Source organism: Bufo bufo, chromosome 9 (genome assembly GCF_905171765.1).
Source record: "Bufo bufo chromosome 9, aBufBuf1.1, whole genome shotgun sequence".
Classification (NCBI taxonomy): domain Eukaryota; kingdom Metazoa; phylum Chordata; class Amphibia; order Anura; family Bufonidae; genus Bufo; species Bufo bufo.
The window spans coordinates 153,639,872-153,655,093 of NC_053397.1; the positions used below are offsets into that span (position 1 = coordinate 153,639,872).

The 15,222-nt window shown below is 41.1% G+C and overlaps 1 protein-coding gene across 1 annotated transcript; it reads right to left on the minus strand.

Annotated features, from left to right (window-relative positions):
* Positions 1-1,861: 1,861 nt before the first annotated feature.
* Positions 1,862-14,576, minus strand: CCDC134 (coiled-coil domain containing 134). The gene is made up of 6 exons (XM_040407347.1): positions 14,468-14,576; positions 11,239-11,360; positions 7,777-7,861; positions 6,498-6,679; positions 4,108-4,179; positions 1,862-2,478 (listed from the first exon to the last, which is right to left on the minus strand). Exons 1-6 carry the CDS (start codon positions 14,568-14,570, stop codon positions 2,353-2,355), a joined length of 690 nt encoding a protein of 229 aa, XP_040263281.1. The 5' UTR covers positions 14,571-14,576; the 3' UTR covers positions 1,862-2,352.
* Between the last annotated feature and the right edge of the window lie 646 nt (positions 14,577-15,222).

The window sequence follows — 15,222 nt, forward strand, 5'->3', positions numbered from 1 at the left end:
ATTTTCATGTCGGCACTTTCCTTCCCCTTTTCTCAGCTTCACTGCATCCTGGCAGAAGAACTTTCTGTTCACATCAGCTTCCTGCTGGGTTTTCTAACCAAACCCACCATGCTTTGCTCGTTTCTGAGGGTGTTCTCCACCTACCTAACATGGCGAAGCGAGGTATCAGGAGCGAGACTACCGCAGAGAGAAAACTGTGGCAGGCAGAGCAAGCCTTGTGAATAATGACATGAAAAACAGGTATATGGGGCAAAAATGTGCAGTGTTTGGGGTACTCTGGGCAGATAAAAAAATTTCATCATGAAACCCCTTTAAGCTTTCTGTACACAAAACTGGATAACATTTGTAACATGGAGAAGACAGTTGTAAACTTCCTAGTAAGATCATAAATTGATATTAGATACAGCGGGAATAAGTAGTAAATGTTTACAGCATTCGAAATATCCTGCAGAATAAGGTCTCATTCTGTACACAGTATAAATGAACATGTTTCTGGACAATCATTAAAATTTAACACTTCAGTTACTACTCAAGATATGCTCTAACATGATGCAGCAATCCCCCCGACATACAATAGTAGAAAATATGTTAAATAGCAGCTTACGAATTAAACAACAAAATAGTTCCCTTCATTTCAGGAAGAAAAAGGGGAGGGCAGGATTCATACTTCATATAACTACTATAGATTTCAACTTCTCCTATATTCATAGATTTTCTGTAGTCTAAGACCCCATTCACACAATCGTATTTTTGGTCCGCATCTGATCTGCATTTTTTTTTCTTCAATGGGACCACAAAAAATCCATAAATTTTTCCAGATCCGTGTTTTTCTGACATCAAAACATATATACGGTCATGTGAATGCACCCTACTGTATGCATTTTGCAGTCCACAAAAAATATGGATGAGGTCAGTGTGTCGTCTGTGTTGCATCAGTTTTTTTGCAGATCCATTGTAACAATGCCTATTCTTGTCCGCAAAACGTTTTTTTTTTGTGTGGCTACAGAACAGACAGCACACATTTTTTTTGCAACCCCGTTGCGCATCCAATCTGCAAAAAATGTGGATCGAATGTGAACCAAAAATACAGTCCTGTGAATGGGGCCTTAGGGTGCATTCAGATGGTGCAGCTCAGTGCAGTTAAAAATCAAGCAGTTTTTCCATGGTTTTTAGCGCTGCTTTTTTTTTTTTTTTTTTTTTTTTTTTTTTTTTACAGGTGAAACATGATAAACATACCCCCACGAAATACTAAAATAAAGGGGCAGCAGTGCTCATTTGAGTGCTGTGCCCCTTCCTTCCTGATTGGCTCAGGTCAGCTCTTCTCAGATGAGTAAGCGAGCAGTGTACAAACTCATAGCAGTACATTTACTATGCCCTTGACGCCACTATTGTGGTGTTAAAAATAAATAAAAAGAAAAGTGTAGGGCTTATCAGGAGGGACGGGGCTTTGCTTGGTCCACCGGATTTACTACAACTTACGCCAGGAAGTGTGGTGCAAGTTATAGCTGAAGTCTGCATCTGCCGCTGGCTGGCGCACACTTCGGTTTCTGAAACAGAAATGCACCTAATTTATTAAGAGGCATCTGCCTCTTAATAAATTAGGTGCATCTTTCACCATCCCAGGGAGATCAAGACTGGCATATACGCCAGTCTTGATCATTCTTCCCCATAGCCTTAATGTGAGCCTGCATACCACTTTCTCTGCTCTCCCAGCAGAGCTGAGCAGGTCAGAAATTCCGCCTTTTCATTTTAGAGACCACTGAGGTCTCTGCACCCAGACCTCTGTTGATCAAAAATTCTAACATATTGAAAGTGATACAGAAGGGACCCTTTAAAGATAAACAAAAAATTAAAAGGGGTATTCACATGTTGCAATTTTATTGTGGTCATGGTAAAAAATGTGCAGTTTCCGAAAACAGATGCATTTTGCTCCAAATTATGGCAAAACCACGATTCAAAATGCGACTACACACTATGGGCGAGTCCACATATAGCAGTTTTGTTGCATTTAGGCCAAAAGTTTCACAATAAAACCAGCGAAAATGGATGGTGTGTGGCCTCACAAGTACAATACCCGACCTTCATAGAAACTAATGTTAAAGTGACTGACATGGCTCTTTTCTAACATTCTTAGAAACAACTCAATTATTTTACAGGGCAAATTATCTTGTGAGTGAGACAATAAGCCTTGCCGATAATGGATAGAAATATTGATTGATCAGCTCTGGCAAAGAACTTGTGGTCAAATCTACTTGGTTTTCGATATCCAGGGTCAGACAGGACTGATGTTGGCACATGTATTGTTCTATAAGGCTTTCTCCACTGTACGCACACAATTTCCCTCGCTCAGCGTTATAATTCTGACCGAGAGCGCGTTATTCGAGGACCTTTCCTGATTTCTTTCCGTTTCTCTTCCTTACGTCTTCGTTTCTCCTCTTCTTTCAGTGCTTTCTGAAAGGCATCTGTATTGGGTAAAAACTAAGAAAATGCATCCACAATTACATGCATTATACTCAAAATACCAAATCTTACAATTATCAATACATTTTCTGGAGAATATCCATCTTTTCCAAGAAACTATGGTTCACACATATCGATACATCAGCAACTTGTTTTTGGTGGGTTTCAGTCCAAAATTGTGTCATATATGCTGTGTCATATTAACCATGTGCAGTATGGTTGTTTTTCTGCATTATGGCTGTTAGTGTAAGTTAGTTAAGTCCTGTTATTCCACATATGCCAGCACTGATTACTTGAGTATTATATGAGAGTAGATTAGACACAAGAATATTCTTTGAACACTATATTGTATCTTTATGTGGGTAAATATATAAAAATATTACCGTACGGCTGTGTTCACAACGGATTTCAAATGCACATTTATGTATGCAACTGGAACTCTCCTGACAATATCTTAAATGTATCCATTCACCCAACGGAGGCCAAAAGAGAAACTAATACTTTGTGGGGAAGTTCTGGCTTTAAAAAGTTGCAAAACAGGGCTTTGTGACTTTATGGGTTTATTTGCACAGAAGTTTTGTGACATTTAGCATTTTTTACATCGCTTGCTCAAGTTTTGAAAAGAGGGTAGGAATGTGAGCGCGTCTTAGCCTAATAAGCTGATTTAAGCCAAAATGATCACCATGCGGCATAACTAGCATGTTACTTTTAATTTATGGGTCAGTATAATTATGGCAATACCAAATATGTAGTTTTATTTTTTTTACTACTTTTGCACAAAAAAAAAAAAAAAAAAAGAAAGAATGCTGCTGCTGCATTTCAAGAGCCAACAACTGTCATTTTTCCGTATGTCAGCTTGCTTTATGCAGTAGTTTTCATTGGTACCATTTGGGGGTATATGGGACTTATTAATGTGTATTATTTTTTGGAGGGAGGAGAATGGGAAAACAGAAATTGCATTTTGCTTCGCTTTTTTTTTTACATTATTCATCAGTATCTTTATTATACTGGTTGTCTTCAACACGGCCATACCATGTATGTAGGAGTGTGTGATTTTGTTATTTTTACAAAATAAAACAACTTTTATGGAAAATGTTTTTTTTATTTATCTTTTCTACTTTATCATTTTCAATAAACTATTAAACTTAATATTGTTTTTCTGTCCCACTAGGAGACATCAAAATACGACCATTTGATCGCTTTTATAATGCATTGGTACACATTATATACACCAATACATTATAGCCTATTACTGAGACTGACAGGCTGTTAGCCATAGTCATGGAAGACCTGGGGGCCTTTGTTAGGCCTCCGGGTGGCATGCTAAAGCATCAGCACCATTCACTATTGACTGTGGCATCTAGGGATTGAACAGCCAGGATTGGAGTGACAGCAGGCGCTGGTTCGTGCACTGTATGTTAGGGAGGTGTCGTTTGGCTCCAACTTCCCAGCTGGTTAGTGAGGAAGCGGGGTGTCAGACCCCTGCTGATCAGACTCTGATGGCCTCTCTTGAGGATAGGCCATCAATAGTAAAATTCTAGAGTCCTACACAATCCCCTTTATGTTAGGAGAGGTGACAGGTCCTCTTTAAAAGAGCATATGTACTGCATGTTAAAATCCACATACAAACAGGGAAGATAAACTTACTTCCATATTTTCAGTCCTAAAGGGATTTCGATAATCAGGGGACTTTTCACTGATGCCCAACTCTTGAGACATCTAAAATAAAAAGTTAAATATAACCATAGTATATCAGTCAATCAAGCTGATGTATATACTGCACCTGTAAAGATAACATTGGAGTATGAAATATAATGCTCACAAAAATAAAATTCACACTGTATGAAATGAAGCACGATGGGCATATTATGAAGGATGAAAATTATGACAGAAGATCCATTTAAACTTTAGAACTCAAATTAAAGTCCAAAGGGTCACAGCTTAGGGTACTTTCACACTAGCATTAGAAGAATCCGGCAGGCAGTTCCGTCGCCAGAACTGCCTGCCGGATCCGAAAATCCGTATGCGAACTGATATCTTTTTTTCCCCGGATCAGTTAGACTTTTGCATTGAAATACCGGATCCGTCTTTCTGGTATCATCCGGAATAACCGATCCGGTATTTAATTTTTTCAAAGCTAGAAAGAACTGCGCATGTGCAGACCGGAAAACCCAATTTCCGGAACACTTGGTACCGGATCCGGCATTAATACATTTCAATGGAAATTAATGCCAGATCTGGCAAGTGCGGTAGAATTCCAAGATTTTGTCCGGTCAAGTACCGTACAAGGGATGGAACAGAAAACATCCTGATGCATACTGAACGGATTGCTTTCCATTCAGAATACATTGAGACAAAAATGATGCGTTTTCTTCCGGTATTGAGACCCTTTACCGGATTTCAATACCGAAAAAGAATAAAACGCTAGCGAGTGTGAAAGTACCCTTAGAAATGAACACGTTAGGGCTAAAAGTATGTGAACATCCAACTATGACACCCACAAACTTTTCACAGATATCTAAAACCATGGGCGTTAATATGGAATTGATCCTAATTTTGTGGGTATAACATCTAGGGATGAGTGAATTTCATATTTTGAACTTAGAGTTCGTGTTGTGGTATAAGCGGAATTGCTTTATGGATTCCGTTACCACGGACGGAATGCATAACAGAAACCGAACAGATCCGTTATGTTGGCCATAGACTTCTATTATGACGGAATGAATAATGGAATGCCTCTAAAGGCATTCCGTTAATTGTGTTATGGTCCGTGGTAACGGAATCCATAACGCAATTCAGCTTATACCACAACACAAACTCGAACTACAAAAATATGAAATCCGCTCATCCCTAATAACATCCTGAAGGAAGTGAAGAAGACCTTGCACAAGACTGGTGAAGTGAGGTCTGATGTTCTAATTCATCAACTTCAGTTCCTCCACACCAAATTTTGCAAACTATAGAGGGGATGTATTAAGATTAGTGTTTTTTGTTTATTTTCTCACCAGTCTTTATAGCAAACCCGCTGCCATATGATGCGCAAGAAATATCAAGAGGTACTAATTCTGGCCAACTGAGTTCTGTGTGCCATTGTCAGGCGTTCTGACGGGGGTTACTGGTGCACATGTCATTAAATGAGTCGGGCTGCGGAGGTTCCACCCCCATGCCACCTCCTCCCACCCATACTCCACCCACTCTGAAAATAGCAAAGATGCAAATTTTGGTGCCAAAAAGCACTTGCACCAAAATTTGCAACTTTTGCATACCAGTTTTGTGCCATACCAGAATAATGCATTTATGACCTGGTTTTCTACACTGATGTTCCAGCAGGACTGTGCCAAAAAGGGCCTTCCCCAAACTACTGGCACAAATTTACCGTTCACTGGAAACCCTGAAAAACAAACCAAGACAATCATTTCTTTCTCTACCATGTTTTAGAGTAGGCACTATGGAGTAGATTTATCTAAACTGGTGTAAAGGAAGACTGGCCTAGTTGTCCATAGCAACCAGATTCCATCTTTCTCTTTTCAGAGCTCCTTTGGAAAATGAAAGATGAAATCTGATTGGTTGCTATGGGCGATTAAGCCAGTTTTTTTTTTACATCATCACTCCAGAGAACACATATCCACAACCCCATGCTTTACACCACTCAGTTGACATCTGGTATTGAGCATGGTGCTCTTAGGCTTGTACCATGGAAACTCACTCTATGAAGCTTCCAGAACACACATCTTGTGCCGATATCACTTCAAGAGGCAGTATGGAAGCAATGCAACCAAGGACATATTTTTATACACCACACACTTCACATCTGCTCCACTATTATCTATGGGTAATGAATGTGTTTTCACATACTTTTAGCCACAAATGCCAATTGTAGAAGAATTTACTGTAATAAAGTCATATCTAAGTGTTAACGAGTGTAGAAAGTAGAACATCGCCATGAATGCTGGTCAAGAAAACTGAAGTCAGACACATATGTTTGCACGCATGAACACAAGGAGAGACGATTGCTATAATAGTGGGTTAAGGCATACCAGGCCAAGAAGCTGGGAATGTGGACCATCGTCAAAAATGCCACTTAGGTTACAAAAGCCAATACCCCATCGAATTAGGTTGTTCCAGTTGGAATTTCGATCAAAATAATGATGAACGATCTTGGGAAAACGTAGTACAACATCACCAAAGAATGCGGAATTCTCCACCGTGTGTGAATAGGCTGCAACCAGAGTTCCATAAAGAAGTGTTAATGAGATCTAATAATTCAGCCAATAATCCATCTGCTTTCAATCACCCTTATAGGCCTCCATTCACTAAGTATTGTTGGTCAATCCCACTGTTTTCACTTGGGTTGCCTGACAATCTAATGTGTATGAGGAGCTCCCAACTCTCCTAGGATAGGCGATATTGAGGGAGAAGAGGATCGGGCCTGTCGAATTTTAATGTCCCAGGACATAAGCCGCCGCCACAGATGTCTGGCAGCACATTTCTCCTCTCTGCCCCATTGAAGAGTAAAATGCTCCCCCATACACATACAACCAACAGCTATTGAAGGTATATAGGCATCATAAAACAAACCTGCAAGAAACATAAGATAAGATGTCAACAGTCACATTCCCATATCTTTCCAGGAAAACTAGCCAAAACATTATTTCCTTTATATGCTATCAAATTATGTAACATATCCTATGCATCATATTTTTGCACCTAATGTACCGATAAATCAATTTCATTAATTTGCTTTCATGTCTCTTACTATAAAACAGAAAAATCACAATGATCGGTTTCACTGGCAATAGACCAGACCCTCCAGTTTAGTACAGCTCAGTTATAACTTTGCTGTACAAGCTGGTGGAGAGGTTCCAATGACAGATCTGTTGTACTGCGGGTGCTCTGTTCATGGCACAGTAATAAAAACATGTATTTTGCACTTACTTTTTTTTTTGTAACGGGAAAGGGATTTTTTTTCAGATGGATGCAAAAAAAGTGGTTGTCTCCCTTCCTTAATCTTTTACGCTTTGTGTCTGCAGTAAGGCAATCTATGCAGCTGTTCAGAGATGGCTCACCCCATTAAAAATCTTTTTTTTTTTTTTTTTACTATCAGCAACTCTTATGCAATAAAAAATTTAATTTTAAATAAACAAAAAAAACTACATTTCATTGAACCACTTAAATCTGTGAGTTTTTCTTGCTGCAATTGTCTACACTTTTTTTGTAATAAGAAGAGAAAAAAGAAAAGTTCTGTACTTCCTAGAATAAAAATTGTTAAATAATTTACAAATGATTCAAGCATTTATCCAGTTAAATATATCTTACCATCTTTAATCTTCTCGTCTACAGGGAATGGACCATCAGGCTGTACTCCTGCTGCAATGAGAACAGCTCGGGAGTCCTCCAGCACCTGTTACAATACAATATAATACCATTGTGGACCTTTCACAGTGCAAAATACACATCAGATAAATCTCAGAAAATTGTTCAATCACTAAAATAAAGTCTTTGTAAGTATCATTATGTATGAAACTTCTTATGCTAGCAAATGAATGGTCACATTTAAAAAGGGTTGCCTTTAAGCATGGGGGTGAAATACCATAAATGTCCAATAGGTTCTGGTCCCACATCTGGGACCTGCTCCTCCCTCAAGAATGGGGGCCCAATGTGAATGGAGAGCACAACTAATGGGAGGACTCCTGCATAACAGAAACTGGACGGATCCGTTATGCAGGCCATAGACTTCTATTATGACAGAATGCATACCGGAATGGCTCTAAAGGCATTCCATTATGGAATTGTGTTATGGTCCGTAGTAACAGAATCTATAACGCAATTCCGCATATACCCGAACTTCAAAACTTAAAGTTCATTAATCCCTAATGATCACCCATCCTTAGGATAGGTCACCAATACCTGATCGGTGGAGTTAGATGGGGCCAAGGAGCTTGGGCAGGTGATGAGGCCTCTTCCTACACTTTTGATATCATGTCCATCTGTAACAGATTTTCTGCAGCTCAGTTTCATTCAGGCATCATGCACACGACAGTATTTTTTCACGGTCCGCAAAACGGGGTTCCGTTGGTCCGTGATCCGTGACCGTTCTTTCGTCCGTGGGTCTTCCTTTATTTTTGGAGGATCCAAGGACATGAAAAAAATTTCGTTTTGGTGTCCGCCTGGCCGTGCAGAGCCAAACGGATCTGTCCTGACTTACAATGCAAGTCAATGTGGACGGATCCGTTTGACGTTGACACAATATGGTGCAATTGCAAACGGATCCGTCCCCCATTGACTTTCAATGTAAAGTCAGGAGTTAATATACCATAGGATCAGAGTTTTCTCCAATCCGATGGTATATTTTAACTTGAAGCGTCCCCATCACCATAGGAACGCCTCTAGAATATACCATCGGATATTAAAACAATAGAGGGGGGGGGGGGGGGGGGGGGCGCTCACTGGTCACCAGTGATAATACAATAGAGGGAGGGAGGGGGGGCCGCACACTGGCCACCAATGATAATACAATAAAGGGAGGGAGGGGGGGGGGGTCGGCCACCAATGAAATTAAAACTGGGGAGGGAGGGGGGTCTGCCCCCTGCTGCCTGGCAGCCCCTGATCTCTTATAGGGGGCTATGATACGCACAATTAACCCCTTCAGGTGCAGCACCTGAGGGGTTAATTGTGCGGATCACAGCCCCCTGTAAAAGATCGGGTGCTGCCAGGCAGCAGTCATGTACACAGTTCGTAGCATATTCTAACTAGAAGCGTCCCCATCACTATGGGAACGCCTCTGTGTTAGACTATACTGTCGGATATGAGTTTTCACGAAGTGAAAACTCAGCTCTGAAAAAGCTTTTATGCAGACGGATCTTCAGATCCGTCTGTATGAAAGTAGCCTGCGGACACGGATGCCAATCTTGCGTGCATCCGTGTTTTTTCACGGACCCATTGACTTGAATGGGTCCGTGAACCGTTGTCCGTCAGAAAAAATAGGACAGGTCATATTTTTTTGACTGACAGGATACACAGATCACGCCCGCGGATGACAAACGGTGCATTTTCGGAATACAGAACAACGGCCACGGGTGCACACAACGGTCGTGTGCATGAGGCCTCAAGTGAATGAGACCGAGTTGTACTACCAAACAAAGTCACTATAAAGTGGATGGCGCTGTGCCTAGAACACAATCAAAAGGCTGTAGCGCTTAACAGCTGAACGGTGGGGATGCCGGTAGTCAAAACTCCACCGATCAGATGTTGATGGCCTAACCTGAGGATGCATCACCAATATTTAATGATTTAAAACCCCAATAAAGTATCCATCACTCTGCAGTTTATTGTTCTGCCTTTTTTTATTTTTACGTGCCTATTCCAACTGCTTATTCAGAATATCACTGTGCAAGTGCTAGTTACCTAATGGAAGGCGCCGATAGACGGGTATAGTCATGTACTCCTCCATCAGAGGCCATACACAAGAGCTAACTGTACAACAGGACAGATGCCTTTATAACAGTATATCTGTACACTGGTTACAATGCTGTTCCCAGTACATTTGTGAGGCCTCTATCACAAGTCAGTGAATCACAGATGTAAGCTGTCCGTGGTCTTTATGGACCGCTCATGTATTCAGTGACTTTAAGGCTGGGTTCAGACCTGAGCGTCTTTGATATGCGCGTTTAACGCGCGTTTTTGACGCGCGTTTTTTGCAATAGTAAACGCGCGTTTGACACGCGTTTGTGTGATTGACTGCAATGTCCTATGGCCACAAACGCGCGTCAAAACGCCCCAAAGAAGCTCAAGTACTTGTTTGAGCGTAGGGCGTTTTACAGCGCGTTTTTCAGCGCTGTAAAACGCTCAAGTGAGAACCAGGGCCATAGGGAAGCATTGGTTTTCATGTGTTGAGCGTTTTACAGCGCGTTTGAACGCGCTGTAAAACGCTCAAGTGTGAACCCAGCCTAATATGTCTATTCACACATCAGTGGCGTTACATAGACTATGGGTCTGTGGTGAAAACACAGAAGCATGGCCAATTTTGTCCGTGATTACGGATCCTTAACGCACATTAAAGTCTATGGACACAAAGGAGATGCCATTTGCGTATGGTCTGCGATTTACATAGAACATCGGTAGATGATGTTCTGGAAATTAATTTTCAGCCTAGCAGTTTCCATGGAATAGGGACTACACACAGGCAGAAAAAACAGACACAAAGACCAAACATGGACTCTTCACAGACATCCTCATAGATGAGCCACTGACTGTCTTGTCATGGATGTCATCACAGACATGGATGTGTGAATGAGTTAGAATAAACTGGTCAACCCCTTGGTTTTAGGGAATGTAAACATAACGTATTTTCCAGTTCAACATCAGTTGCAAAAAAAATAAAAAATGTCTAATATAACTGCCCATTAATTTAAATAGGAATCCACACCACAGTCCATAAAGAAAGGGCATGTTTACTCTTGGCGCGGTTTCAGTGGTGGATGTTCACACATGCATTAACTCCATAAAACCGCCCTAAAGCCACTGCCAGATCCACACCACGGTGACTGCAAAACCGTGACAAATACATGTCACATTGTTCTGACACGTATTTTGGGAATGTGAACACACTCTTTCCAAGTTTAGCTGCGCGTTTTCTTTTTACCTGCACGGGATACATATAGCGTGCGATTTCAAGTGTTTCATATCTACAAGCTGTAGCTAATGCCTGTGCTGCATTTATTAATTTTGCCAATTTATCTCATGAATGGAGAGTTTTCAATTGTATGGGAACAATCTCACCTTGAAAAGACCCTTTAGCATTATGTCAATAATCTTGTACTGCTGGTTGACATCATTTAGTTCAATGAGGTTATTGAGGGCATTGATCTGATCCTTCCTCTTCACCTCAAAAAGCTTCTTATCTGCAATCTGTCAAGGTCTAAATAGCAGGAATAAAACCTCTCCAAAAAATACTAGTAGAGCTACAGTCTAGTCTGTAAAACCAAAACGTCTTATATTCCTCTTCATACAAGATTTAGGCTACGTGCACACGACCGTATGTATTTTAGGGTCCGCAAATCACAGATCTGCTAAATATGAATACCAGCCACGTGCATGCCGCATCTTCTTTGTAGAAAAGTCTTTGCTTGTCTGCAAAATGGACAATAATAAGACATGTTCCATAAGTTGCGGTCACATGGATGCAGACAGCATGCGGATTACATAATAGAAGTTAATGGGTCAGCATTAGGGATCGACCGATATAGATTTTTTAGGGCCGATACCGATAATTTGTGAACTTTCAGGCCGATAGCCGATAATTTATACCGATATTCTGGGAATTTTCATTTAAAAAAATAAAATAAAAAATCCTACACAAATCTGCTGAAAATTTATGTTTATTGTTAACGTGTATTTTTAATTTTTTTTTGTAAATCTTTCTTTTTTATTTATACTTAATATTTATGTTTTTTTTTTTTTTTTTTTTTGTTTAGGGACTATCAGGGTGAATAGGAGCTCACACTGTCCCTGCTGCTCTGTGCTTTGTGCACACAGCAGCATGGAGCTGAACATGGCAGCCAGGGCTTCAATAGCGTCCTGGCTGCCATGGTAACCGATCGGAGCCCCAGGCTTACACTGCCGGGGCTCCGATCGGAGGAGCAGGGGAGAGGGGATCCTGTGGCCACTGCCACCAATCATTAATACTAGGGGGGGGACGCACTGCGCCACCGTTTTTAATACTGGGATGGATGCGCCACCAATGATTAATACTGGGGGGCGCACTGCGCCACCAATGAAGATAAGTCTCTCAATCATTCATATACAGGAGGCGGGAGCTGGCTGCAGAATCACATAGCCGGCTCCCAACCTCTATGAGCGGTAGCTGCGATCCGCGGCACCTAAAGGGGTTAACTACTGCAGATCGCAGCTAGAGCTCATAGAGGTCGGGAGCCGGCTATGTGATTCTGCAGCCAGCTCCCGCCTCCTGTATATGAATTAGTGAAAGACTTATCTTCATTGGTGGAGCGGTGGCCACAGCCCCTCCCCTCCTCTTGTCTTCTCACCTCTAATTGGCGGCAGCAGAATCACAGGGGGAGGGAGACACTGCTTCCTTCTCCCCTGTGCTGCTGAGGGAACTGTGTTCCCAATACGTTATCGGTATATCGGCAAAATAGATGCCGATAACGTTCAAAATCCTGAATATCGGCCGATAAAACCGATAATCGGTCAATCCCTAGTCAGCATGCAATCCGCAAAAAATAAAAATAAAAACGTGGACCCAAACAATGGCAGTGTGCATGAGGCTTAAAAATTAAAAGTAAAAAACTAAAATTTCTAATTTACTAATTTCTGTGTGCATCAACTTACCCATGATTTGTACATATTAAAAGGGGGTCTGTCTCCACCGCAGACCGTTTGCATGGCACTTTAGCTATACTATTGTCATTTCAAATATATCTATGTACCGATTCCTCTTTTGTCCCAGAAAAACATTTTATAATTATACTAAAGAGGATAAAAGTACCCAGGAGGCTTTACTTATTGCTAAAAGAGCAGGCGCATGTACATTCAGTTGATAAAGCTGCTACCCACACAAGCTATCAGACAGCACAGGCGCACACATATAGGAGATGTACGTCTGCACGAGATCTGCAGCAGCATCATGATGATGTCGATGAGGAGCGGGGCTCCTTTAGTGATAAGTACAGCTCCTTGGGCTCTTTTGTCCTCCTTTGCATACTTATAAAACCCTTTTTTTTGGGGGGGGGGGGGTGAAAGAAGTGGGATTAGGACATAAAAGGTATATTTGAAAATGACAACAGGAGAGCTACAGTGACATACAAATGATTAAAAAAAAAACGGTAACAAACTACCTTTGACAAAATCTTATTTAGTATCAAAAGAACATACCATAAAGTGGATAAGCTCCGTAAGAGTGGGTTTACATGTTGCAGTAAAAAAATGTGACAAAAAACGCGTATGGTTTTACCATGACTGACAATTTTTTGCGATCTGGTAATTGCCTAAGCAGCATTTACAGATGAAGATACAAAACACCAAGGGTGCAACAATGTGTGAAATCTGCAAGTAAAAACCAGATTGAGTGCGGTCCACCGAAAGGAGTTATGTGAGTGTCAGGCACAACGCTGGTGAGCACTTGTAGGGAACTCCATTCCGGGTAACCAGCCATCAGCTGTCGCACCTTCCCACAGGAGAATCACAAAGAACCCAGATAATACAGAGAAAAAGGGAATTGAGGGGCACTGCTGATCCAAACCACAGAAAAAAATAAGAACATGCTGTGAATGGGTTTTTGAAGGCAGACAGGCTTCAACGGTCCAGGTGAAACATACAGATTCCGCTGTACATTACCGGCCTTTGATAAATGACCCCCATTTTTATTTTTTTGCGATTCCTCCTTGTTGTGGTTAATTTATGTGACAAAAACTGCAATGTGTAAACCCACCCTTAAGGTCAGGTGCGGCTGAAAACACATAACTAAACCAGGTGCACATGTGGCGAATGGCTGCACAATTTTGCCAGAAATTTGTGTGGCCATTTGCCAACCCATGTGAGCCTGGTATGGCTGAACTAATTCTAATAGTATTTGGACTTGTTGAACCTGGTGTATATTTTTCCCAGGTGACAAGTGAAAATAGACTCCACCTTGGAGGAGAAAAAAAAAAAAAAAAAGACAGAAGATATAAATGGATTTCAGAAGATGGACACACTTTTGCTAAGCATTTTAAGGAAGATTAGTGTAATGTGATTACTCAGTTCTGGAATAACTGCTTTTAATTCTAATAATTTTAGTATGAAGAAGATCTTTCAGAAGCAGGCCAGTGACAGAGGCTGACTGCCAATAATACAGTGATGCCAAAATATGTTTACGCTTCTTGTAAAATAAGACTTATCTAGGGATTAAAATGCGTATCTCAGAATATCCGGGGTGATGAAACAGGACTATTACTGTACTGCACGACTCCAGGAATACAAAGGCTCTCCTCTGTACACAGTAAAGGGATACAGATTTCAAAGGCTGTGTCTTTTTTCTGCTTGTTTGTCTCTGAGCAATTCCTCAAGGGCAGCAGAACGAGCAATAGAAAACTCAGTGCTTGGACAGAATCCATCACAGGCCCTGCAAGACAGTGGAAAGCCGTGGTCATACACAATGAAGAGAAGCAGATGAATAAATCCCAGGAGTGACCAACACAGATTTACTATACAGAATTCCCTTGATACATAAAATAATAATTCCTTGACGTTTTCTCAACTCAGCTTTCCTATAAACATAACTAATAAAACGGGCTCATATAGACAGATTATTTTAAGGGGTAAACTCTTTCTAGGTGAAGGGTACAGCATCAGGCCTGAAACTCGACATCTTGTGGAAAGATAATATATGATGGGCAGCCTGACTGGGATGTCGATTTTCAACTCAATTTCAAGGGTTATTGCTATCAGAGCCACTTCTGGCACACCCACAGAATATCAGGCTTGGCCGTGTCCGCAACTCCCATAGGAATAAAAAAAAAAGGGAGGGATGCGCATGGGTATAGCCATCTCCATTCATTCCCTGTCTGAATGCAGCAGCCAGAGGTACAACTCCTGGGTACACTGCACAGGAGAGCTGCAGCCACTTCATTGTAACAATCAATGGTGATCTGACTGCTAAACCCACCTAAGGCTACTTTCACACTAGCGTCAATATTTTCCGGTATTGACATCCTTCATAAGGTCTCAATACTGGGAAAAAAAAAACAAAAACATTTGTTTTGTCCC